Raw genomic sequence first — 27,946 nt, 5'->3', positions numbered from 1 at the left:
GACCTCAAACTGAATGACCTTGATATCAGCAAGGCAAGGTTGGAGATGGGCAAGACAGAAGCCTGAGGACAAGAGAGTGCTGACAAAAATTGTTTGAGAACTCTGACTGAGGAATCCCACCTGGATGTGCATGAAGGACCATGAGAATAAGATGGGGTAAGAATGGAAGTCGCCAGAAAGACAGAGCAGGTTCAGTATGAAAGAAGTAGTGGGAGAAATCACAACTTGTATGGAAGAATTTTTAATTTCAAGGACTTCAATGTGGAATAATTTTCAGTGATAGCATATTTCATGCTATTCTGTCCCAACATATCCTGTAGGGCTGCTCTCAAATGCCATTGCTTTTATCAACCTTTTTAGTCCCCTAAATTAAAATCAATCTCTCTTTTTCTCCAATTTCCCAGTACCTACTTTTTTGGTTTCACCTTGGCTATGACTAGCTGGTTTCATCTTTGTCTCCTCTGCTAGATTATAAACTCGTCTAATTATCTTCTTATCTGTAACACATAGTGCAATCCCTGGGACATAGAAACTACCCAAAAAGTGATCACTAAGTGGACATAGCCTACTAGAAGTGAGATCCATGTAATGTTTTCAGTTAAAGAGACTGCAAGTAAATGAGAGAAGTGATCTAGTTTCACTGAAATCTCAGGGAAGCTATGAAGACCTCTCCCTGTCTGAAGTGTGCACACATCAGCATGTGGCCACATATGCCCAGACAACCACAGAGCTCCCCACAAGGCACAGGATATGGAGCCCATCCCTGTTGAAATGAACAAGTGACTCATTATTCTGCAGCAGCCAACTCAGTGAGAAACTGTTCTACGCTAAAATTTTCACAAGTTTGGACCCTGGCTTATATTAAAACTACCTTTGATTTTAACTTCATTACCAACACCCATCATTTCCCTCTTGCCTGTATAGTAAGGGGCTTTCAGACCAAGTTGCAAATACATTGAAATTGTATGAATTTGAAATATATATGTATATGAATATTATTCCGGGGAGAAGGTCTAAAGTAGCACTGTCTAGTAGAACTTCCTGCAATGATGGAAAGGTTCTATACTTGTGCTGTCCAATAGAGTAGCCACTAGCCATGTGTGGCCACTGAGCACTAGAAAAGTGGTTAATGTGACTGAGGAACTGGATTTTAATTTTATTTCATTGTAACTAACTTAAATTTAAATAGCCACATGTGGCTAATGGCTACCATATTAGACATCACAGTGCTAGATAACTATAACAACACATAGAGCTCAGTATAGCACTTTTAAAAACATTTCATCCCTACTCCTTGAGAACAGTGACCATCTGTTACTAAGTATTAGATCTTCAGTGCTTGACATAGATTTAGAGCTTAATAAATGTTTGTTGAATGAATACCTGAAAGGCCAAATTTCATATTTTCTCTTAACTTAGTTTTTACATTTCTAAAATAAAAAGGATGTACACTTAGATTTCTTCTAGCTCAAAAAAAAATAATAAGACTCTCATAAACAAATATGCACTCACTCGACAAATATCTATTGAGCACCTACTGTGTGCCAAGTAACTTCATCACTGTAGCAATCTTAGGAAACTATCATTATACCACCCAAATAACTGACTTTCAGAAAAGGGAAATAATTTGCCGAAGCTCATGCAGCCAATACCTGACAAGGTCTGAATTTGAATTAAGGGGGCGCCTGGGTGGCTCAGTCGTTAAGCGTCTGCCTTCGGCTGAGGTCATGATACTGGAGTCCTGGGATCGAGCCCCGCATCGGGCTCCCTGTTCCCAGCGGGAGGCTTGCTTCTCCCTCTCCCACTTCCCCTGCTTGTGTTCCTGCTCTCGCTATCTCTCTCTCTCTGTCAAATAAATAAATAAAATCTTAAAAAAAAAAAAAGAATTTGAACTCAGGTCTGTCTAGCTGTTTCTATATAAACAGCTTCTCTTCTCTTGCTTCTATATAAATTATAAATGTAAATATTTTAGATAAATATAAAATAGCAAATAACTTAGAATTGGGAGGGCAGGGTGGTACAGAAACTATATTGGATTGAAATATAGACCTTCCTCTTAAGAAGACCCTGTTCTAGGTAGATTCTTGACTCCTGGGTGAGAGATACTGGCCCTGCAAGAACACCTGGGTTACTGAGAAGGGGCAGATGCTCTTCAGCCCTCCTGACCCCACTGAAACCAATGAAGGGAGGCAGGAGGGAAATCAGCTGGAATTTACCATAATCAATACTAGAAACCTTTGAGTATTATCTCCCCTCTGTCACTAGCATATGAAAGCTTCAAATAGAAAAATTTCCTCCTCATGCCTTCCACAGTCACATTCTTACAAAATGTTCTTTTGGGATGTTTAAGGCTAATGAGTGAGAACATTTTTCTAGATATAGGCATAATATACTTTTGACTCAGTTAATTTCAAATCTCAGCATTTATCCTAAAGAACTAATTAAGCATGTATATCAAGATTTAGTTACCAAAACTGAGGGAATGTAACTAAAAACATCAAACATTGATAAGGCAATCAGAGAAATCTAAACATTAAATATTTGATTATACTATGGAATTATTACTTAAGTTTTTAGGTGTGACAATAGTATTTTTATTACTGTTTTATCTTTTAAATGAGAATCTTTACCTTTTAGAGCTATTTATTGATGAAATAAAAAACAAAGATTTCATTAAAATATTTATTCCACCTCTTTTTATAGTAGTAAAAGACAAGAAAGGACCAAGTGTCTTAGAACTGGATATGCTGTAAGTTTGGTATATCCAAACAATGGAATAACATGCAGCCATTGAAATGAAGTTGTGTATAGATATGGAAGGATACACCAAAATGTTAACAATGGTTATTTCTCGGTGATGACTTTTCAAGCAATTTCAGTTTTCTTTCTGCTTATTTATATTCTCTGAAATATTTTCATTGAACATGTTATTTATGTAATGAAATAATTTTAAATTGATTTATAGATATTTAAGGTAGAGAGAGGTAAATCAGAGAAAGATTTGGCAAAGAAATTTTAAAGGGTCAGCAAACATGTGGCTGTTGTTTTTTTGATCACAAAAAGACACCTGGCACAGAGGCAGCTCAGAAGCTGACACAATCAGTTCAACTGACACTTTTGTTTTTTCCTTCTTTGGATGAATTCTTCCTCCCCAGACTAAGGTGAATGAAGGCTTTTTGTGCCTTGAGTGCTCGTTGTCAGGTCTTCTGTTAAGCCTTTCGTCCTCTCTGCAGAGTAACTTCTGGGTGAATTGAGACCTCACCCTGCCCATAAACCAGTGCTTCAAGCTGGTGCTATTTCCAGGAGGAATTTATGGAAACACAGATCTGATTCTATGTTTGGGGTTTTCTGTAATCAATTATGCTAGGACTTGGAATCGCCAAAATGCCTGGAATCTATAGTTGTCTTCTTGGTTACAATTAGGTGTCATCTTGCAAGATGAAAAATTAAGTAGCAACAAGCACAGTCTTTCAAGACCTGATGGACCAAGGAGAAGAGGCCCCAGCTCACTCAGGACCCCAGGTATATTTTTAACATTTACAAACATGTTTCTCCTGCTGAAAGCCTTGGGCTCCACACAGGGATGAGGAAAAGGAAACCTGGGAGAAGATTGAGTGTTTGTGGTAGAAAACCAGAGGAGTTGGGGCGCCTGGGTGGCTCAGTCGTTAAGCGTCTGCCTTCGGCTCAGGTCATGATCCCAGGGTCCTGGGATCGAGCCCCACATTGGGCTCCCTGCTCGGCCAGGAGTCTGCTTCTCCCTCTCCCACTCCCCCTGCTTGTGTTCCCTCTCTAGCTGTCTCTCTCTCTGTCAAATAAATAAAATAAAATCTTTAAAAAAAAAAAAAAAGAAAAGAAAACCAGAAGAGTGGTCAGGAGATCTGGGAGCCAGTTCTGGCTTCCCTGCTCACTCTCGATGGAACGTGGGGTCAGTCATGTCCCCTGTGTCTGGGGTTCTTTTTGTGTTTGACAAGATTCGTAGTTTTGTTATTCAAACACTTACTTAATTTCAACTTCGTGCAAGACAGTTTGCTAGCTCTAAAGGGAATAAAGTGTCAAGGAACTTTTAGGCCTGAAGGCAGTGTAAACATGAACATGGCAAAAGACCAGATAGTGTGAAAATAGGATGGTAAGTAGTGCTTTTTTGGTGGTGGTGGTCGGGGGGGAATGGGAGAGAGGGGCCAAGCAGGGAGAAATATTTTGTCTTGATTGAGGGACTGATTTGTTTTCTACTTTCTTTTTTTTTCTTTTTAAAGATTTTATTCATTTATTTGAGAGAGAGAGAAAGACAGAGAGAGACAGAAATAGCGAGAGAGAGCACGACTGGGGAGGAAAGGGAGAAGCTGGCTCCCTGCTGAGCAGGGAGCCCAACTACGCGGGGCTCAATTCCAGGACCCAGGACCCAGGACCCTGAGATCATGACCTGAGCTGAAGGCAGACGTTCAACCAACTGAGCCACCCAGGTGTCCTTGTTTTTTACTTTCTAAATATAACAGTTATGTTTTTTAGTTTCCCTCTAGATTCTAGGAAGTCCAGAGTTGGTCTTAGGTTCTTCCCAGAAGTAAACTCTGAGACAAAGATTCCAGTGCAGGAAATTTATTTTGAAGGGGATCCCAGGAAGTGCTAATAAAGAATTGGGGCAATGAGACATGGAAGGAAAACAGGTTACCATGTGGGCTACTGTAGCCCCACCCCCTCCAGGGTACTCTGGGAACATTATAGAATACGCCTCAAAGTTATCCCAACTATGCGGGAGGAAGCTGGTGTATTTATTCACCAGCTCCTCATTCATTATTGGTTATGGGCTGTTTCTGGAGGCATTCACTCTGGCACATCCAGCTTACATTGTGTGCAGCAGAACACACCCAATGATAGAGGGTTGCAAATGCTGGCAGATTTCTTATTTTTGGATATTCATGTTCCTTCTGTGACATCCTATTAGCTGTTCTACCACCCCAACCCCATTCATTCCCCTCTTTCAAAATAAGAGTTTTAGTTGGACACACGGCCACCTAACTAGAGACTGCCTTTCCAACTTTCCACCCAGATAAGTGTGGCCAAATAACCTAGTTATGGACAACAGGGTGTGCCTGGAAGGATGTATGCCACTTCCAAGTCTTACTCTTAAAGGATGGGACAGGTACTCTACTACTTCCTCACCCCCACTCCCCATTTCCCTCTAGAGGGGATGCTAAGATCAGAGCATCCAACTTGGACTCAGTGATAGAAGCTACATGTTAATGATGCAGGAGCTACTCTTCCAGCTCTTGAATGTATCTCCTATTATATAAGACAGAAATAACGTTTCTAGTTTAAACATTGTATTTTGGTGTCTCTTTGTTATATCAGCTTAGCCTGTATCTTAACCAATACACTCCCTCCCTCTTAGGACTTTTTATTTTTCCTTTTTAGCCTTATTTTATAACTTTTATTGGATTATACCATTTAATATGATTCCTTACATCTTTCCTGGAAAGAGGCAAGAGGCAAGTAATTACAAAAATGAAGAGTAACCAAACCCTGTTTTTGATATTTGCCATATTCATTGCAATTATGCTTTAAATCCTCTCTCTAGGGGCGCCTGGGTGGCTCAGTTGGTTAAGTGACTGCCTTCGGCTCAGGTCATGATCCTGGAGTCCCTGGATCGAGTCCCGCATCGGGCTCCCTGCTTGGCAGGGAGTCTGCTTCACCCTCTGACCCTCCCCCCTCTCATGTGGTTTCTCTCTCTCTCTCAAATAAATAAATAAAAATATTTTTAAAAAAATAAATCCTCTCTCTATATTTGGGAAGGTTATGTCAAATGTAAATACAGCTAGACATTAGTTAAACAGATTTTATTAAGTAACTGCTGACAGCAGGGGAAAATACTGAGCTCCATTCCTATTTGTGCAGAGTTGACTGGGCATTTTAAAGGGAGAATGAAGTAATAGGGAGAGGGAGAGAGCAAGGGACTCACGTGAAAAATTATAAAGGGTTGTTCAGCATAAATGTGATTAGAAGAGCTGTGTCTCTTGACTGGCAATTGTGGAAGTTAGGATTCTCTCCTCCCATATAGACTGGGAGACAGAGGCCCTATCTCTCCTGATGATGACTTTTTAAAGGAATGGCTTTCAGGTCCTTGAGAAAGACATTCCTGAATTGCAGGAGATACACGTGCATCTTGAAGGGACAGAGGAAGGATTCACAATTGCAAGTCTTTTTAATAAATTCGCTAGGAAAGGGAGATCAGAGACCTTCAAGTGTTGGCTAGTATAGACAGTAAATTCCTTTGACAGCCCTGAGCTTTTCCAGACAGGAACTCAAGAGGGCGCTGGGTTGTCCTAGGGATGCAGCCAATAGGCTGCTAGAAACCATGTAAAATTTTGGTCAAGTCTCTTAGTGCAGGGGATTGAATGTAGTATTCGTACTGAGTGTTTTTGCAGTTCTCAGTTCTCACATTATGAATCCCACCTCTTCAGCGTAGGAGTCGGAACTCACATTTCTTGAAGTTAGGGTGCAGGCATTTGACCAAGTTTCTACTATACTCTTGGATGGATAAATGAACAACATGATGAGGAGCCAGGCTCAGAGAAAATGATCTTTAGGTAAGCATGGTGAGGAAGATATTGGTATTTGGGGGCAGCAAGGCTGATGTCTTTGAGGGGATGTGGCAAGACTGGGTTTGAGAGTATATACATACCACAAATGGACTTGTTTGCTGCTCTTGAGACCAACTGCCACCACCAGGATGGAGGACTGCTACTGGGGTAATGCTGACAGGAACAGGAAGGATAAACAAGAAAAGAACAAGCCCCTCTTCCTTTCTCCAGCCTTTTGGTCTCCTTCAAGCAACCCCTACTGCCTTGTAGGCAAAGAGAAATATGGTCCGTAGCACAATACCCCAGAGTATTGAAGGGTGGATTTGAAACTGAGAAACGATAGATTAATAACGAGCACAGATCTCAAAAATAAAGTTGTTATATGTTCTTAGGTGTATGTTATTTCTTGCAATGGAATAAACCCTTTGATTATTTCCTTTATTTGTCTCTTTTCTCCTTGGCCTATTCTTTCTTCCTCAATGATCTCTTCCAGGGTTCCAGTTATGGTCTCTATGAACCTATCCCCAAGTTTCTATTTCTAAGGCAGACTTTTTTTCTGCACTGTAGTCTTGTATACACAACTGCCTTCTCTGTATCTTCTCCCCTTTGTCTCTCAGGCCCCTAAAACTTAATGTGTCCAAACTCTTTTTTTTTAACGATTTATTTGTTTATTTTAGAGAGAGCGAGAGGACACAGAGAGAGTGCACACGTGTGTGTGGGGAGGGGCAGAGGGTGAGAATCTTCAAGCAGACTCCTTACTAAGTGTGGAGCCTGTCATGGGGCTTGATCCCATAACCCATGAGATCATGACCTGAGCCAAAACCAAGAGTCTGATGCTCAAGCAACGCCACCCAGGCACCCTGTGTCCAAACTCTTAATACTTCCCCTCTTCCTCATTTTTCACATCCATTTAGTGCCAAATTCTGTGGGCCTATCTTCTCAATATCTTTAGATGTCTTCTTCACTTTTCTCTACATTCACTATGTCTGCCTTGGTCCAAGCCGCCATCTTCTCTCACCTGAGGTGTTGTAATAGTCTCCTAAGCAATTCCTTGGATCCACTTTTGCTCCCCACCAGTGCAGTCTTCTCCGTGATCCCTTACAAGTATGATCATAACACTTCTATGTTTAAAGCCCTTTGCTGGTTTCCCATTATCCTCCGGTTAAAGTCTAGAATTCTGATCATGGCTTGCAAGGCTCTGAAATGTCAAACTCTGCCTACCTTCCTAAACCATTTTACATCCCTCTCTCTCTGACTAATTACACACTAGGTCATGAGTCTGCTTTCAGTCATTTAAAAGCTCCATCTCTGTACTGCCTTGGGACCTTTGTACATGTCTGCTGGGATTTCTTTTCCCATATCCTGGGCCCTTCACCTCACTATCCTCTACTCATTCTTCAAGTCTTAGCTTAAAGGTCACTTCCTCAGGGAAGAGAAGCCAAGATCTAACCACCATCTCTGCCACCTATGCTAAGTAAGGCCTGCATTTATAAGCTTTAATAGCATCCTCTAATTCTTCTTGGCATTCATCACCTTATAATAATTATTTGTTTAGGGGCACTTGGGTGGCACAGTTGGTTAAGCGTCCAACTCTTGGTTTTGGCTCAGTTAATGATCTCAGGGTTGTGAGATCAAACCCCAGGTCAGGCTACACGCTTGGCATGTAGTCTGCTTAAGACTTTTTTTCCCTCTCTCTCTGCTCCTCCCTGCCATGCTCACTCTCTCAATCGCTCTCTCTCTCTTAAATAAATAAATCTTTTAAAAATGTTAATAATTATTTTTAATATGTCTTCTCACTACACTTAAGCTCCATGAGTACAATGTCTGCTTTGTTCACTGCATGTGGTCCTAGCTACATATCACTGTTCAAGGCACAGTAATATATTTGATGACTAAATGGATGAGTGAATTATAAGAAAGCTACTTTGAGAAGCAGCATAGCATAGCAGAAATCACACTGGACTAATAGCCACAAGACCTGGGTTCTGAATCTGGTTTCATGATTTCCTGAGTAATCTTTAGCAATAATAAATTTCATTGAACTTAAGGGTCCTAATCTTTAAAACAAAGAGAAATCTCTGAGATTTCTTCAGTTTCTAAATCAATGAGTCTTACTCTCTAGTGATGATGTTGGTGGCCACGTAAAAGAGTGTCTCTATATTGACTCCAACTCTGCAAGGATAAAGCAATACCTTTCCCCAGGCTTCCTGATCCCCTTTCCCAGGTCCTCCCAATTTCACCACTTTTGGTTTGATCACAGAATAATTATCGCTATCACTATTATCACCACCAACCAACAGCTGACTGCTCTGTTTGGGAGATTAAGAAATAAGAGGAGAGGTTAAGATGTGTCAAGCTTCGGGGCGCCTGGGTGGCTCAGTCGTTAAACATCTGCCTTCGGCTCAGGTCACAATCCCAGGGTTCTGGAATCGGGTCCCACACTGGGCTCCTTGCTCAGCGGGGAGTCTGCTTCTCCCTCTCCCTCTCCCCCTGCTCGTGTTCCTTCTCTAGCTGTGTCTCTGTCAAATAAATAAATGAAATCTTAAAAAAAAAATGTGTAAAGCTTCTAGCCAAGACAGGAAACTGGTTCCCCTTAAACAACTTTCCTTCTCCCACTTGAGAATTATAGAATAAATTTAATGCAAATTCCTGAACTCTTCCCTAGCTCCCACCAACACATTCATGGGGGAAGTCTACTCAGGTGGGAACAAGGAATGGTGCTGAAGGTAGAAGTGAGTTCAAACCTTCAGCTCATTCTCACCAGGCTCTGGGACAGGTTTGGGCTCACTTGCATATGGGTGTGTCAGGCATTCTGGGAATTCATGTCAAACAAAATTATTTCTCTACAAGAGGAAGGACTGAAAGTACAAGACACTGATGAATTGTTCGGTTTCCTTACACTGCTCCTTGAACGATTTCTTTCCTGCTTCCCAACCCACCCCAGGGATAAGTGCACCCTCTCTGTGAGTGGCACCCAGTTCTAGCCAGAAAGAGCTATTTCATAATACCACTACATCCCACTCCCTGGGGCTACTTTCAGTCACAAACAATGCAGTGTGGGGATGTAAAGGCCTCTAAGGGGCAACACAGTTATATCTACAAGCATACGCCCTGAGAGATCCTGTGGCCCAGTTGGATTATAATGCTACCTATTTGAATTAAGCCTGCAAGGGCTCTCTTCCCACATTCAGGAAACTAAGGAGGAAACGTGTGAAAAGGATCACCCTGCCAACAAAAATATCACATTTCCACAAAATCTGAGCTGTAATAAGTGCTCTCAGAGAACCATGCTTAATCAGTCACATTTCTAAGATGGAGTGGCCTGCTGGCTTGCTCAGTCTAAGGTAGACCAGCTGCATTAAGATTTTGTGTTTTGATCCTAGAAGAGAACACAGGCAGTAACATCTCTGACATGGGCCACAGCAACATTTTTCTAGATACGTCTCCTGAGGCAAGGGAAACAAAAGCAAAAATAAACTATTGGGACTACATCAAAATAAAAAGCTTCTGCACAGCAAAGGAAACTCAAGAAAACTAAAAGGCAACCTATGGAATGGGAGAAGATATTTGCAAATGACATATCTAATAAAGGGTTAGGACCCAAAATATATAAAGAACTTATTAAACTCAACACCCAAAAAACAAATAATCCAGTTAAAAAAGTGGGCAGAAGATATGAACAGACATTTCTCCAAAGAAGACATACAGATGGCCAACAGACAGAGAAAGATGCTCAACATCACACCATCAAGGAAATGTAAAACACAGCTACAATGAGATATCACCTCGCACTTGTCAGAATGGCTAAAATCACAACAACACAAGAAAAAACAGGTATTGGCAAGGATGTAGAGAAGGGGGAACACTCTTGCACTGTTGGTTCAAACTGGTGCAGCCACTGTGGAAGACAATATGGAGGTTGCTCAAAAAGTTAAAAATAGAACTACCCAGTAATCGCACTACTAGGTCTTTACCCAAAGAATACAAAATATTAATTCAAGGGGATACATGTACCCCAATGTTTATAGAAGCATTATCTACAATAGAATATTATTCAGCCATAGAAAGAATGAAATCTTGCCATTTGCAACCACATGGATGGAGGTAGATGGTATTATGCTAAGTGAAATAAGTCAGTCAGAGAAAGACAAATACCATGTGATTTCACTCAAATGTTCAATTTAAGAAACAAAAAAACAGGGGCGCCTGGGTGGCTCAGTCGTTAAGCGTCTGCCTTCGGCTCAGGTCATGATCCCAGGGTCCTGGGATCGAGTCCCACATCGGGCTCCCTGCTCAGTGGGAAGCCTGCTTCTCCCTCTCCCACTCCCCCTGCTTGTGTTCCTGCTCTCGCTGTCTCTCTGTCAAATAAATAAATAAAATCTTAAAAAAAAAAAAAAAAAAAAAAGAAACAAAAAAACAAAGGGAAAAGAAGAGAGAAAGATACAAATTAAGAAACATATTGTACACCTGAAACTAGTATAACACCGTATGTTAATTAACAGGAATTAAAATAAAAACTTTAAAGAAGAGAAAGATTTTGTTTTGTTCAAGTGAAGAAAGCTTGGTTTTTGGGAGCTGAAAGCCAGCCCATCCTCAATGCTTCAAGCCCTGTGTTTTGGGGGCTGCTTCCTTCCAGAATCTGCACCTTCTCCTAATTCACACAAAGGCACAGTATGAGCTAGTGATGGCTCTGGCTGAGGACCCCAGAGCTAGAGGGACCATCTCAGGAAGAGACACAGTTCATGTTGTGCCTTTGGCCCTGACCTTTTCAGAACTTCCTGCAAAACATTACCTTATTTCTCCTAAGCAGTATCTGGTCATTTATTTAATTTATTTAATAAACTTGTATCATCCATCTTCTCTGTCTTGGGCAGAGTACTATATTAGGAAAACATTCCCAAGAGAAAAATAGATGGCACTCTTAGATTAGGATAATTCAAGGAGAAAGTTTATTGACAAAATAAAAATTTATAAAGGTGTAGTTGTGGGGAAATCACACGGAACAATGCAGTAATCTAGAGCAGCCATGCTGTTACCACACCTAGGCTTGAAGAGATGAAGGGAGGAAGTGATTACTGGAAGTTAGACTCGGACAGAATATGCAGTGTTACTCAAAATGTGATTTGAAGAACTGTGCAGGTCTGTACACTATTAGTTTATGAGGAGATATGTATGGCAATTAAAAAAAGTAGATGCTTTGAAAATTTTATAGCAATTTGACATTGCCATAATATCAAAGTGTGTGATTAGTGTCAGCAGATATAATATGAAACTTAACTTTTGGGGCACCTGGGTGGCTCAGTCAGTTAAGCGTCTGTCTTCAGCTCAGGTCACGATCCCAGTGTTTTGGGATCGGGCCCCACGTCGTGCTCCTGTTCCACAGGGTGCCTGCTTCTCCCTCTTCCTTTGCTCCTCCTCCAGCTTGTGCTCTCTCTCTCGCTCACTCTCTCTCAAATAAATAAATAAAATCTTTTAAAAAAAAAAGAAACTTAACTTTTGTGTAGGAATATGCTCTGATGATGCAGCAGAAATGACGAGAAAATGAGAAAACATTCTGGAGTATTCATTCAGATTAAAAAGCTTGTGCCAGAATTTTAAATCAACATGCTGCTCCCTTCCTTGAGAAAGTCATGCTTCTCCTCCCCATAGATAGATGATAGATAGATAGATAGATAGGTGAATAAATATTGTGTGGTTGGTGTAGGCATTTGTCAAAATGCTTTTATTCTACCTAGAGAAAGTTAAACAGCTAATATTTTGTTTCTTCTCATATAGAACAGTGATTTGTTTGCCTTCATTTAATTGTTATAATAAAATTATTTATTTAAGTAAATAAATAAATAAATAAATAAATAAAGTGAAATAAGTAAATTAGTAAAGTTCACCAAACTCTAGCTAGGTGACATAGTAAAAAGTGTTAATTCCTTAAAGACTAGTTGATGCTTTCAATTTGAGATTATTTTCCTTACTATGTGATAAGCTGATCATGAACAACCATAATTATATGCTAAAGTATGATGGTTAGCTAAGGGAAAAGTTCTTTCAAGAATGTTTGAACTACAGGGCACCTGAGTGGCTCAGTCAGTTAAGCATCTGACTCGTGATTTTGGTTCAGGTCATGATCTCAGGGTTGTGTGATTGAGTCCTGCATCAGGCTCCGTGCTCTGTCCCCTTCTGCCCCTCCTCCACTGCTCTCACACACATGTACGCACTCTCTGTCTCTGTCTCTGTCTCTCTCTCTCAAAAAAAGAATGTTTGAACTACAGAATGAAGTCTTAGTGTTTCTGCAAAATAAGACACCAGTTTGGTTCCAAACTTTGCAGGTTGTGAACTGATCAGCCAGACCTGATTTTTTTGTTTGGTATCTCGAGTATTGTTAGTGATCCTAATAGTTTCATGGAAGGAAGGAATACTAGCTTGGAAGAACAGAGTTTCAACAAATTGGGATAGTACATTGTATTAACAATTATCAATGAAGTTGGTAAAATCCTGATATTTCATAAATGTAAAAGGTTAACACCAAACATCTTACAAATTTGATAGAACATTTTCAGTTTTATTTTTTATCAAAAGAAGAGCCATGCATAAGAAATTAATAGATCCAGAACTATAACTTAATGGGATAAATTGTTCATGTTTGCTATTGATAAAGAATTGATGACTTTTGAAACATAGCATCATTTGCCTCATTTCATATAGAGATAAAAAATGAATAGCCTGAGCCTACTGAGATTGCTTAAAATCTCTTATTCCATTCCTGTCAACATACATTTTTCAGATTGATTTCTCTATGGTGTAATTTAAAAAAACAACAACATTGAAACAGTTTATATACATATCGTGTCTTGTCAGTTTCAATGTTGTCAATCCAACCTAAATTAGATAAATTAACAAGCAAAAAGCTAGATGTTTGTCATATTAAAAACTTAAAATTGATATTCACATTGTTATTTCAAAGTTGTGTGAACATTTAACATGGACCGTTATTATATCCTTCCTAATTTTTGGTTTAGATACTATTACAGAATAAAAACTATGCATGTAGTAGCAATTCTCTGTTAATTACCTGTATGCAGACTCCCAATGAACAATAGGTATAAGTTTTGTAATCCTTTTTCCCCATGTTTCTTCCAATTATATTTTTTAAATATAACTTTATGACTTTAAGTCTAGTAATAAAAATCTAATCATATTTTGCAAGTCATGGCTTTTTAATTTTTCTAATAATTAATTTCAATTGTATTTCATAAAAGTATTATTCTGTACTTGATTGGAAGCAAAATAAACGGACTCTTCACACCAGATAGTTTGAGGAGGAAGAAGAGGACCGGAAGAGGACTGTGAACTTTAGGGAGAGGTACAGCCAGCCTGAAGCCATCTCCTAAGGAGGGAGCCAGGGACAAACACCAGGACCTCACTCCCTGCCCTCCAGTCTTCTGCTGGGGCCTCTCCATTGGCCCAAACCAACCAGGAGCCAGAGGGCAAGGAATCCTACAGTAGTGGTCCTTCCAGGTCAGCCTCCAGGGCAGAAGGCAAAATGGAGGACAGGAGAAGGTACATTTTGGGGGACACTAGATCAAAGATAAAAATCACAATTTGTGTTCCACAAAGTATGGATTGTCTTTGTGGGGGTAATAGGCAAACACACAACCAAAAGGCAGTGTAATCAGTGCCAAGATATAAGGAAAACTGGGATCCTATGGGAGCACACATCTAATCTAGGGTCCATCTAACCCAGCCTAGTTGTTAGTTTGGGGCCAGAGGAGGTCAGGAATGGAGTGGCTTTCTAGGGAATGTGATGTCTGAGCTGAGGAATGAAGAAAGCACAAGAGTTAGCCAGGAGTCAGGCAGGCCTCAGGGAATGAGGATAAGTGTGCCCAAAGGGAACAGCCCATTCAAAGGCATAGATGCTGAATGACAGGAACAAAGAATGAAAGGGGTGAGACAGGAGAGGTGGTACTGTTCAGGTCATGGGGCATCTTATTCTGGGGCAAGGAATTTGACTTTATTGTGAAATAAAGGTTTATGTCAGGTTTATGCTACAGAAGCAATGACTGAGAAGGTCTTGAATTGAAAAGCCACGGGGATTTTTCTAACTTTTTGAGAGAGGCTTGTATTGCAGTGTACTTCCCTCTTAGGACCGCCTTTGCTGTATCGCAAGTTTTGAACAGATGCGTTTTCATTCTCATTACCTTCCATGAATTTTTAAAATTCTTTAATTTCCTGGTTGACCCATTCATTCTTTAGTAGGATGCTCTTTAACCTCCAAGTGTCTGAGTTCCTTCCAAATTTCCGCTTATGATTGAGTTCAAGTTTCAAAGCATTGTAGCCTGAAAATATGCAGGGAATACTCTCAGTCTTTTGGTATCTATTGAGACCTGAGTTGTGAGCCAGTATGTGATCTGTTCTGGAGAAACTTCCATGTGCACTCTAGAAGAATGAGTATTCTGTTGTTTTAGGATGGAATGTTCTGTATATATCTGTGAAGTCCATCTGGTCCAATGTGTCATTGGAAGCCCTTGTTTCTTTGTTGATCTGCTTAGATGATCTGTCCATTCCTGTGAGTGGGGTGCTAAAGTCCCCTACTATTAATGTGTTATTATCAATATGTTTCTTTACTTTGGTTATTAATTGGTTTATATAATAGGCTGCTCCCATGTTGGGAGCATAAATATCTAAAATTGTTAGATCTTCTTTTGATAGACCCTTTAATTATGAAATAGTGTCCTTCTTCATCTCTTATTACAGTCTTTGTTAATACCCACCATTTGCATCGACAAGGATAGAACTGGAGGGGATTATGCTAAGTGATATAAGTCAAGCAGAGAAAGACAATTATATGGTTTCACTCATATGTGGAACATAAGGAATAGCATGGAGGACTACAGGGGAAGGGAGGGAAAACTGAAGGGGGGTAAATCAGAGAGGAAGATAAATCATGAGAGACTCTGGACTCCAGGAAACAAACTGAGGGTTTCAGAGGGGAGGGGGGTGAGGCGATGGGGTAGCCAGGTGATGGGTATTAAGGAGGGCACATGTTGTGATGAGTACTGGTTGTTATATGCAACTAATGAATCATCGAACACTACATCAAAAACTTAAAAAAATAAGAATAAAAAATAAAAATAAAATAAAATCTAGTTTGTCTGCATACAAATTGCCAATGGACAGATGAAAAAATGCTCCACATCATTTGTCATCAGGGAAATACAAATCAAAACCACACTGAGATACTACCTTACACCAGTTAGAGTGACTAAAATTAACAAGACAGGAAAGAACAAATGTTGGTGAGGATGTGGAGAAAGGGGAACCCTCTTACATTGTTGGTGGGAATGCAAGCTGGTACGCTACTCTGGAAAACAGTATGGAGGTTCCTCAAGACGTTAAAAATAGAGCTACCCTATGACCCAGCAACTGCACTACTGGGTATTTATCCCAAAGATACAGATGTAGTGAAACAAAGGGGCACCCCAATGTTCATAGCACCCTAATGTTCATAGCAGCAATGTCCACAATAGCCAAACTGTGGAAGGAGCTGAGATGTCCTTCAACAGATGAATGGATAAAGAAGATGTGGTCCATATATACAATGGAATATTACTCAGCCATCGGAAAGGATGAATACCTACAATTTGCATCGACATGGATAGAACTGGCGGGGATTATGCTAAATGAAATAGGTCAAGCAGAGAAAGACAATTATCATATGGTTTCATTCATATGTGGAACATAAGGAATACTGCGGAGGACCACAGGGGAAGGGAGGGAAAACTGAATGGGAAGAAATCAGAGAGGGAGACAAACCATGAGAGACTCTTGACTCTGGGAAACAAACTAGGGTTGCAGAAGGGGAGATGGGTGGGGGGCTGGGGTAACTGGGTGATGGGCATTAAGGAGGACACGTGATATGATGAGCACAGGGTGTTATATGCAAGTGATGAATTACTGAACACTACACCTGAAGCTAATGATATACTCTATTTGGCTAACTGAACTTAAATTAAAAAAAAGAAAGAAAAGCCATGGGGAGTATCCAAAATCTATAAAGAACTTAACAAACTCAACACCCCCAAAACAAGTAATCCAGTTAAGAAATGGGGAGAAGACCTGAATAGACAGTTTTCCAAAGAAGACATACAAATGGCTAACAGACACATGAAAAGATGCTCAACATCACTCATCATCAGGGAAATACAAATCAAACCTATGATGAGATACAACCTCTTACCTGTCAGAAGGGCTAAAATTAACAATACAGGAAAGGACAGATGTTGGTGAGAATGTGGAGAAAGGGGAACACTCTTGAGCTGTTGGTGGGGATGCAAACTGGTGCAGCCTCTCTGGAAAACAGTATGAAGTTTCCTCAAAAAGTTAAAAATACAACTATCCTATGACCCAGCAATTGCACTATTAGATATTTACCAAAGGATACAAAAATACTGATTCAAAGGGGCACATGCACCCTGATGTTTATAGCAGCATTATCAACAATAGCTAAATTATGGAAAGAGCTCAAATGTCCATTGAGACTGATGAACAGAAAACGAAGATGTGGTATATAAACACAATGGAATATTACTTGGCCATGAAAAAGAATGAAATCTTGCCATTTGCAGTGATGTGGATGGAGCTAGAGCTTATTAGGCTAAGTGAAATAAGTCAGAGAAAGACAAATACCATATGATTTCATTTACACATGGAATTTAAGAAACAAAACAGATAAACATAGGGGAAGGATGAAAAAAAAAGAGGGAGGCAAACCATAAGAGAACAAACTGAGGGTTGATGGAGGGAAGGTGGGTGGGGAATGGGCCAAATTGGTGATGGGTATTAAGGAGGGCACTTGTGATGAGCACTGGTTGTTGCATGTAAGTGATAAATCACTAAATTCTACTCCTGAAACCAACATTAACTATATTAACTAGAATTTAATAAAAACTTGAAACAAATAAAAAAGAAAGAAAAAAAGAAAAGCCACAGGGAAAAGCAGGTAATAGCAAAGTCTGGATTAAGAGAGGGGCAGAGAGGGGTGTTTGGGTGGTTCAGTCATCTAAGCCCCTGACTCTTGATTTCAGCTCAGGTCATGATCTCAGGATCATATCAAGCCCTGTGTCGAGCTCCATGCTGAGCATGGAGCCTGCTTAAGATTCTCTCTCTCTCCCTCTCCTCTACCCCTGCTCACTCACCATCCTCACTCTCATGTACTCTATCTCAAAAGAAAGAAAGAAAGAAAGGAGTAGAGATAATTATAGTAATAGCTAAGCTTCAGTGAGGGCTTACTAGGTGCCACACATTGTTCTAAGTTCTTAATATGTGTTAATTCATTTAATACTCCCAGCAACACTACCAAAAAGATGCTGTTGTTATCCCCCACTTTATAGATAAAAGAAACTGAGGTACAGAGAGTTTGAGGAATAGCTGGAATTCCTACTGCAAGTAAAAAGGGCTAATATTTGAACCCAGGCAGTCTGGCTCCAGCATCTGTGCTCTTAACCACTGTTCTGGAGTAGCGGAGCAAGCCAGAGTAGGGCAAATGGGGATGAGGGCTAGAGGGGACTAAGATTAACATCTGCCCTCCCACTGTTTCCTCTATGGAGAGCCCAAAAAACATGAAAACCATGGCTACTGCCCTCTTCCAAATTGGCTATTCCTCAGTACTTTATTTGTTCTTACCCACACCCCTAAGATGCCTGGACCTATCATCCGTGTTGGACAAGGTTTTCTCATTGCCATTTTGTCAATTGGGAGACCTAGACTCAGGTCCCAGTCTGAAGCACTTCTTCCCATGGAGCAATTTTCCTTCTTCCAGTGGCTCCCCTTTTGGCTTTTTGCACAATCTGATACAAATATGCTGTCTTTGCCACATTCACTCCCATTCTGGACATTTTGGTGATTGATAACTACATTACTATTGGTCTCTGACTACAGACATTTGCTTTTCTAATTGATCTGGGTTGCTTATGAAGTGCTTCATCATCTCTTTGTCCATGGTAGTTCCTGGGTTCCTGCTGGTGGCACAAACAAGCAACTTGGGGTGTGTGTGTGTGTGTGTGTGTGTGTGTGTGTATGTCTAAAGGAAAGAAGGCACTTCTGAATTCAGGTGATTATTAGCTCATGGTTTGTCAGCAAAATATGTTCACAAGAAAGCAATTTGCTATTATATCTGTTGCAGTGATGTCATGTTGCTCATGTTTTATGTTTTTCAGAGTTCATTAGTTTTTATGTATCCTCAGTTAATATCTAGCTCAATGGATTTTGTAAGTAGAATGACCCCAAACACAAAGTCACCCTTTTAAAATATAATTGAAAATATACGCACATTAATTTTGTGTTGCTGATGCTGGATATTATAATAGCTAAGGGCACAGTATTGTGGAGCTAGATGGCCTGGGTTCAAATCCCAACTTAACCACTTGCTAGCCATAAAAAACTTAACAGCTTTAAACCTCAGTTTCTTATTCTGAAAAACAGAAATTATTAAATCAGATAGTCTATATGAAATCTTCAGCAGAGAGAGAGAATCCTGACTCAGGGTAAGTCCTTAACCATTATTAGCTGTGATCATTATCATGCCAACTACACTTGCATTAATGAGGCAGGAAAGTACTCAAGCTCAACACCCAAGCACTCCCATTTTCTCAGACTAGGAGAGGTGCATGTGTGTGCATGGTGGTATTTTAACTCAGAGCCCTTAGTCTACTGAGGCTTTTGACTCAGATAGTATCAAGTTTACTTTACTGTTGAGCCATCACTTCTGCTGATCAATGAAACTGACATAATGTCTTTTTTTTTTTTTTTTTGCACCAGCCATGCACCTAGAGGTGTCTGTGTCAAGAGGAACAACATGAGGAGGAGGAGCAAGATGGCAGAGGAGTAGGAGACCTAAATTTCATCCGGTCCCAGGAATTCAGCTACATAGTTACCAAAACATTCTGAACACCTACGAACTCAACAGGAGATTGAAGAAAAGAATAGCAGTAACTCTCTGAACAGAAAAGCGACCACTTTCTGGAAGGTAGGACGTGCGGAGAAGTGAATCCGAGGCGATATTCGGGAAGATAGACGGCGGGGGGAGGGGGCCTCCGTCAGCCGCTCCCGGCAAGTGACAGAGCCGCCGAGCCCAAAATCGGAACTTTTAGAAGTCGGCTCCGCTGAGGGACGTCGCTCCAGTGGCTAAGCGGGGGGTGGAACCCTCGTGGGACAGTGTGGTCTCAGGACCCTCGGGGTCACAGGAAGACCGGGGGTGCCTGAGTGCAGCAGAGCTCCCAGGTATCGGAGCAGGGAAGACGGCTGCAGAGACGGAGCCGAGGCGCGGGCTCTCAGCTCGGGGTTGACATAAACCGTGATCCGCGGCACAGTCGGGCCACTGCTCCTCCAGCAGGGACCCAACAAGCGGCAGATCCGGGGAGACTCCCCTTCCTCCCCCGGGGAGGAGCAGCGCGGGAGCGCATCGCAGGGATCTGCTGGGTTTGGAGACTCCACACAAGGTCGGGTGCCAGAGATAGAAACGCTTGGTCACAGGCCGGGGGAGTGCAGAGTGCAGCCAGAGACCAGGGAGCGAGGAGTGATTGACTGCTTTTCTCTGGGGGCGCACTGAGAAGCGGGGCCCCGAGTTCTTGGCTCCTCCGGGGCGGAGACTGGGAGGCCGCCATTTTCACTCTTGGCCTCCAAAGCTGTACGGAAAGCTTGCAGGGAACAAAAGCTCCCGAGAGCAAACCCGAGCAGATTACTTAGCCTGGACCGGCAAGGGTGGGGCAATTCCGCCTCCGGTAAAGACCTCTGGGAACCATGGCAACAGGCCCCTCCCACAGAAGATCAGCAAGAACAGCCAGCCAAGACCAAGTTTACCGATCAATGAGAACGGCAGAACTCCAGCGCTAGGGGAATAATGCACATAGAATCCATGGCTTTTCTACCATGATTCTTTAGTCTTTCAAAGTTAATTTTTTTAACTGTCTTTTTTTTTTTTTGAATTTTTCTTTTTCCCTTTTTTAACCAACATCTTATCAATCCCTTTCTTAAAAAACATTTTTTTCATTTTTAGAGTCATATTCTATCCCTTCATAGTAGTTACCCTTATTTTTGGCATACATATATAAGTTGTTCTCTCTTTAAAATTTTGAGATACAGTTTCTTCTAACAGATCAAAATATACCCTAAGTCTCTAGTGTATGGTTTTGTTCTAGTCTCCTTCCTGAACACATTCTCTCCCTTTTTTTTTAAAATCCTCTTTCTTTTTTCAAACAACTTCTTATTAATTCCTCTTATAAAATTTTTTATAATTTTCATCTTTACAGTCATATTCCATCCCTTCATCATATCAACCCTTATTTTTGTACATATATAAGTTTTTCTTTTTCTTTTTCTTTTTTTTTAAGATTTTATTCATTTATTTGACAGAGAGAGACACAGTGAGAGAGGGAACACAAGTGGGGGAGTGGGAGAGGGAGAAGCAGGCTCTCCCCTGAGTGGGGAGCCCAATGCGGGGCTCCATCCCAGGACCCTGGGATCATGACCCGAGCCGAAGGCAGATGCTTAATGACTGAGCCACCCAGGTGCCCCAATATATAAGTTTTTCTGTCTTTAAAAGCTTGGGAGGTACTTTCTTCTAACAGACCAAAATACACCCAAAATCTAGTGTGTGGCACTGATCTATGCACCAGCCTGATCATATTTGATCATATTTTTTTTTGTTTTGTTTTGTTCTGTTTTTGTTTGTTTTTATCTTTTTCTTTTTTTTTCTTTTTCTTTTTTCTTTCTTTCCCTTTCTTTTCCCCCGGCTTCAGGTCTTTTCTGATTTGTTTAGAGTATATTTTCTGGGGATGTTGTTACCCTGTTAGCATTTTGTTCTCTCATTCATCTATTCTCCTCTGGACAAAATGACAAGACAGAAAAAAATCACCTCAACAAAAAGAACAAGAGGTAGTACCGACTGCCAGGGACCTACTCAGTACAGACATTGGCACACTGTCGCACCTAGAGTTCAGAATCATGATTTTAAAGATACTAGCTGGGCTTGAAAAAAGCATGGAAGTTATTAGAGAAACGCTTTCTGGAGAAATAAAAGAACTAAAATCTAACCAAGTAGAAATCAAAAAGGCTATTAATGAGGTGCAATAAAAAATGGGGGCGCCAACTGCTAGGATAAATGAGGCAGAAGAGAGAATCAGTGAGATAGAAGACCAAATGATGGAAAATAAAGAAGCTGAGAAAAAGAGAGCTAAACAACTACTGGATCACGAGGGCAGAATTCGAGAGATAAGCGATACCATAAGACGAAACAACATTAGAATAATTGGGATCCCAGAAGAAGAAGAAAGAGAGAGAGGGGCAGAATGTATATTGCAGCAAATTATAACAGAGAACTTCCCTAATTTGGGGAAGGAAACAGGCATCAAAATCCAGGAGGCACAGAGAACCCCTCTCAAAATCAATAAAAATAGGTCAACACCCCGACATCTAATAGTAAAACTTACGAGTCTCAGAGACAAAGAGAAAGTCCTGAAAGCAGTTCGGAAGAAGAGATCTGTAACCTACAATGGTAGAAACATTAGATTGGCAACAGACCTATCCACAGAGACCTGGCAAGCCAGAAAGGACTGGCATGATATATTCAGAGTACTAAACGAGAAAAATAGGCTTCTCCACATTCAAACTCCCGGGGATTGTCGCAGTGTTTGCGAGAGTTTGGGGATTTCGCTTGGAATTATGCTTTCCAGCCACATCCAGGCATTTCACGTGGCACGGTTTCTCCCCGGACCCTGTTTCTAGGAGTTAAGTCTATGGCACTTACCCTAGGCTTTCAAAGACACCAACACACACACGTGCTTGCGCACGCATACACACAAAAACACACACACACCCACACACTTTGGAAATGCTTCTCTCCTCAGGAATGTTGATGTTAGCTGGAAGACGGTTTCTGTCCAGTTTTGTTTGTAGAGTTAAATATCTGGCACTTTCCTCATGCATCCGCACATAGTTTTTGAAAAATGCCTCTACCTTCAGCAAAGAAGACGTTACCTTGAAATCCACTTTTACCTCTCCTCGTGCCTTCCAGCAGTATGCCGGTGGGTTGTAGGTGGCACTGGTTCCTTCCGTTCTTGGCTGATTCGTCCCACGCCAGTCTTCTATACCCAATCCCCTCCTTCCTCGGACTTGGCACTTGGCACGTGTTTAGGGCCAACAAAATGCCAAGGCTTAGCGTGGCAATCCGGGGAACTTTGTGACCCAGATGAGGGCAGTGTGGAGACCTGCCATGAGGAGTGAGTTGAGAGCCAGCTGTAGGTTGAAGCCCCGGCTTCCAGTGTGGCCTGAGGGGGATGCACAGGGTTTCGCTCCAATCATGCTTGCCAGCAACATCCGCTGGGTCCAAGGGGCACAGTTTCATTCTAGGTTCCTGCCTGATTCCTCCGGCATTGAGCAGGTGTCCAAACTCCTTTGTGCAATCAGAAGCAGGGTTGAGGCCCAGGCGGTGAGGGTCACATCCAGGCTAGGTTTAGGGTTATCGTCCTGGAGATGTTAGGAGCACTATGATGGCAGTATGGAGACCTGATACCTGCCCTGATGGCTGAAGGAGGGCGACCCTGAGGGTGAGGTTCCTCCGACTTCCAGTCACACCTCAGTGTGATGTTCATATCAAGCTGGCAAGATATAAAATCAATGCACATATGTCTGTTGTATTTCTATCCACCAGCAATGAAGTAGCAGAAAGAAAATTCAAGGAATTGATCACAGTTAGAATTGCACCCTAAACCATAAGATACATAAGCCTAAACCTAACTAAAGAGGTAAAAGGATCTGTACTCTGAAAACTAGAGATCGCTTCTGAATAAACCTGTGGAAGACACAAAGAAATGGAAAAACATTCTATGCTCTAGACTGGAAGAACAAATATTGTTAAAATGTCTATGCTACCCAGAACAATCCACACATTCGATGCAATCCCTGTCAAAATACCACCAGCATTTTTCAGAGTTGGAACAATTCTAAAATTTGTATTGAACCAGAAAAGACCCCAAATAGCAAAAGGAGTGTTGAGAATGAAAACGAAAGCTGGAGGCATCACAGTTCTGGACTTCAAGCTATATTACCAAGCTGTAGTCACCAAGACAGTATGGTTACTAGCACAAAACCAGACACAGATCAGTGGAACAGAATGGACCCTCAACTCTATGGCCAACTAATCTTCAACAAAGCAGGAAAGAATATCCAATGGGGAAAGGCACTCTCTTCCACAAACGATGTTGGGAAAACTGGACAGCCACATGCAGAAGAATGAAACTGGACCATTTTCTTACACCATACATAAAAATAAATTCCAAATGGATCAAAGACCTACATGGGAGACAGAAAACCATCAAGAGCCTAGAGGAGAACACAGGCGGCAGCATCTTTGACCTAGGCCGCAGCAACTTCTTGCTAGGCTCGTCTTCAAAGGCAAGGGAAACAAAAGCAAAAAATGAATTATTGGGACTTCATCAAGATAAAACACTTCTGCACAGGGAAAGAAACAATCAAGAAAACTAAGAGGCAACCTACGGAATGGGAGAAGATATTGGCAAATGCCATATCTGAGAAAGAGTTAGTTATAAAGAACATACCAACCTCAACCCCCAAAACACAAATAATCCAGTTAAGAAATGGGCAGAAGACGTGAATAGCCACTTTTCCAAAGGAGACATCCAGATAGCTAGCAGACACGAGAAAAGATGCTCAACATCACTCATCATCAGGGAAATGCAAATCAAAACCACAATGAGATACCACCTCACACCTATCAGAATGGCTAAAATTAACAACACAAGAAACAGCCAGGGTTGGGGAGCATGCAGAGAAAGGGGAACTCTCTTACACTGTTGGTGGGAATGCAAACTGGTGCAGCCACTCTGGAAAACAGTATGGAGATTCCTCAAGAAGTTAAAATTGGAACTACCCTACCATCCAGCAATTGCACTACTTAGTGGGTATTTGTCCAAGGGAACGGGACGCTTTTAACAACACATAGGAACAGACTTTCTGATTTAGAAAATAAAAGGGAGAAGTAACGACATAGGCAATGAAGAATCTATGGATAAAAATATCAATTCTTATGGGAAAGTGGCTTATAATAAAAAATTAGACTATATATTTTCACTTTTGGATGGAGATCCACAAAATTAAAACAAATGCCTTCAGATTTTGAATTTTTAATGGGAGAAAATTCGATTTGCAATGAATTATTATATATAATTAACAAAAAGCAGTCACTGTCTTGGCTCTTTAATATTCTGAAGGTTTAAGTTTTGATATATTTCATCTTAAATGGTTTTAAACAGCAGGCAGGTGTTAGTATATTAAAAATCACCATTATGTTTTGATCCTCTAAAACTGATTCATGATATTTTCTTAGTACATTATTATAAAACTATGCTAGTGGCCTGGATTTATTATTACTTTTTAACCATGCTAGTCACATTGGAGTCCTGCAAAGATGTTTAAAGAGCTAATATTTAAAAATATTTAAGGTCGCCACTATATTATGAGAAAATGTCAAACATACAAAATACTAATACTCTCTTTTGAAAACAAGCTAAGAAGTATATTTTAAATACTGATAACTTGTCTTCCTTTAAAGCCAAGAAAGTAAAATTATAACAAATTCTGCTTTTGACATACTTGAAATATCGTATCTTAAAATAACATCTTTTAATACACCTACTACTTACTTTTTCAATATATTTAAAATACTTCTGGGGCGGGTGCCTGGGTGGCTCAGTCGGTTAAGCGTCTGCTTTCAGCTCCGGTCATGATCCCAGCGTCCTGGGATCGAGTCCCGCATCGGGCTCCCTGCTCAGCAGGAGTCTGCTTCTCCCTCTGCCTGCCGCTCCCCCTGCTTGTGCTCTCTCTGTGTCAAATGAATAAATATTTAAAAAATAATAAAATAAAATAAAATAAAATACTTCTGGGGCACCTGGGTGGCTCAGTCGGTGGAGCGTCTGCCTCCAGCTCAGGTCATGATCCTGGAGCCCTGGGATGGAGCACCGCATCAGGCTCCCTGCTCAGCGGAGAGCTGGCTTCTCTCTCTCCCTCTGTCCCTTCCCCTACTTGTGCTCTTTCTCCCTCCCTCTCTCTGTCAAATACATAAATAAAATCTTTTGAACAAATATATTTTTAAATACTTTCCCATTATAGGAAAAATTAACCATTAAAAATTAATTTAGGGAGGTATGTAGTTTTACACTTTTACCCTTAGGCCTGTGGATTCCATACATCTCTGCCAGGTACATCCCATGTCCCTCAGCTCATTGGACTGGAAGGTCCTGGTATCTTGTATATTCCTTTCATCATCATCATCATCATCATCCACGTGTTTCTCTCTCTCTGAACCTGTGCAGGGGTTTCTCCCCACAAAACAACTCCGAATCTATAAGAAAACCCCAGAGCATTATTTTGACCCACCACGTCCCTTAAAGAACAGATCCTGTTGTAAAAATAACTAGTGTTAAGGTATTACCTGAAAAAGCAGAAAATAATCCACATGGGACTAGTCCAAAAAAGGCAGGCTCTGAAGAAAATCCTCTGGGACAAGTGGCGGCCCAGCCCCCTCCTTAGCCACTGTGGCGCGCGCAGGGGAGTGTTCACCTCACACTGATGCCACCCCACGCAGTCCTGAAGCCATGGAGGAGCCTCCTCGGAAGTTCCTGAGGAAATTACCTCACTGAGGATGAGCTGAACGCCCTCTGAAGGAACACTCACGTGGGCCATCCTACTCTTAAAGGGTGGAGTCCGTCGCCCCCTGCTGGCTGTCGGGTGTAGCGCAGGATGCTGAGAACTCAGGGTTTGGGGTGGCCATGCATGCATGGCCTTTCTGCCTTCCAGGGCCGCGCAGGCTGCTCTGGGATCGCAGGAAATGGATGGGCACCTCCTCCTGGCCAGGTTGCTGAATCACTCAAAAATCTCAATGCCCCAGCTTTCTTGCTGACTGCATCTGTGATGCTCTGCTCTAGCCATGCCTACTCTCTTGCCTGGAACATGCCTCACTCCCTGAAGCCCCATGGCCTGGAGAACAAGGGAGTCATCAGGCTTTTGGGTCATCTCAAAAGAATCGCCTCTGTGCCATGACATAAGGACAGTAACAATTTCAGCTCCCTAGAAAGAGCCACCCATTTCCACCATCACATTCTCCACTGGATCTTTAACCTATTAGATACAGAGAACAGCAGCTCTCCTTGGGGTAAGGTCCTCCTTGAGGCACTAATATGTGGACTTGATCACAATCACAAATAACTGAAGCAGAAGATGAAAGTGGAAAATCTTTGGCTTGCCCTAATTTTGAAATGATGGTCTAGAGTCACTTCCAAAAACTCAAGTGGTTATCTATACGCTGGCATGCCTTGGAGCTCTGTCAAGGAAGGAATCAAACTGTGTTGGAATTTGGTGGTTTGTTTGTTTGTTTCTTTTTCTTTTTTTTGGTTTACAGCTGTTGCTGTTGTTTTCACGTAGCAAGTCCTCTGAAAAACTAATGAATAGGGTGGAACATTAGGCTCATGACCCCCTCTATTCAGTTATGTTTTTGTGCACAGGAACATAAACTGCACTCATACTATCTATAAAATATCTGAAAATGTAATAATGGTAATATATTTAAAATATGATACATCTTAAATACACAAAAAATGATTTAGGGAGAACATGATCTATGTTTCTTTTTTTTTAAAATTTTTTTATTGTTATGTAAATCACCATACATTACATCGTTAGTTTTAGATGTAGTGTTCCATGATTCATTGTTTGTGCATAACACCCAGTGCTGCTATTAACATTGGGGTGCAGGTGCCCCTTTGGATCACTACATTTGTATCTTTGGGGTAAATACCCAGTAGTGCAATTGCTGGGTCGTAGGGTAGCTCTACTTTCAACTTTTTGAGGAACCTCCATACTGTTTTCCAGAGTGGCTGCACCAGCTTGCATTCCCACCAACAGTGTAGGAGGGTTCCCCTTTCTCCGCATACCCGCCAACATCTGTCATTTCCTGACTTGCTAATTTTAGCCATTCTGACTGGTGTGAGGTGGTATCTCATTGAGGTTTCGATTTGGATTTCCCTGATGCCGAGCGATGTTGAGCACTTTTTCATGTGTCTGTTGGTCATTTGGATGCCTTCTTTGGAAAAATGTCTGTTCATGTCTTCTGCCCATTTCTTGATTGGATTCTTTGTTCTTTGGGTGTTGAGTTTGATAAGTTCTTTGTAGATTTTGGATACTAGCCCTTATCTGATATGTCATTTGCAAATATCTTCTCCCATTCTGTCGGTTGTCTTTTGGTTTTGTTGACTATTTCTTTTGCTGTGCAAAAACTTTTTATCTTGATGAAGTCCCAATAGTTCATT

At 41.2% G+C, this 27,946-nt stretch overlaps 1 protein-coding gene across 1 annotated transcript in view; it reads right to left on the bottom strand.

Moving 5' to 3' along the window:
* UBE2Q2 (ubiquitin conjugating enzyme E2 Q2) overlaps positions 1–26,255 on the bottom strand; it is a 104,666-nt gene extending 78,411 nt beyond the window's left edge. The window contains exons 1-2 of the mRNA XM_036067661.2: positions 26,074–26,255; positions 25,807–25,983 (exon numbers count right to left, since the gene is read on the bottom strand). Coding sequence (XP_035923554.1) covers positions 25,807–25,851 — 45 coding nt within the window. The 5' untranslated portion in view covers positions 25,852–25,983; positions 26,074–26,255. The remainder of the gene's footprint in view (positions 1–25,806; positions 25,984–26,073) is intronic.
* Between the last annotated feature and the right edge of the window lie 1,691 nt (positions 26,256–27,946).

This window comes from Halichoerus grypus, chromosome 8 (genome assembly GCF_964656455.1).
Source record: "Halichoerus grypus chromosome 8, mHalGry1.hap1.1, whole genome shotgun sequence".
Taxonomy (NCBI): Eukaryota; Metazoa; Chordata; class Mammalia; order Carnivora; family Phocidae; genus Halichoerus; species Halichoerus grypus.
The sequence above is the reverse complement of the archived record's forward strand: the minus strand, read 5'-3'. Positions and strand labels throughout refer to the sequence as shown.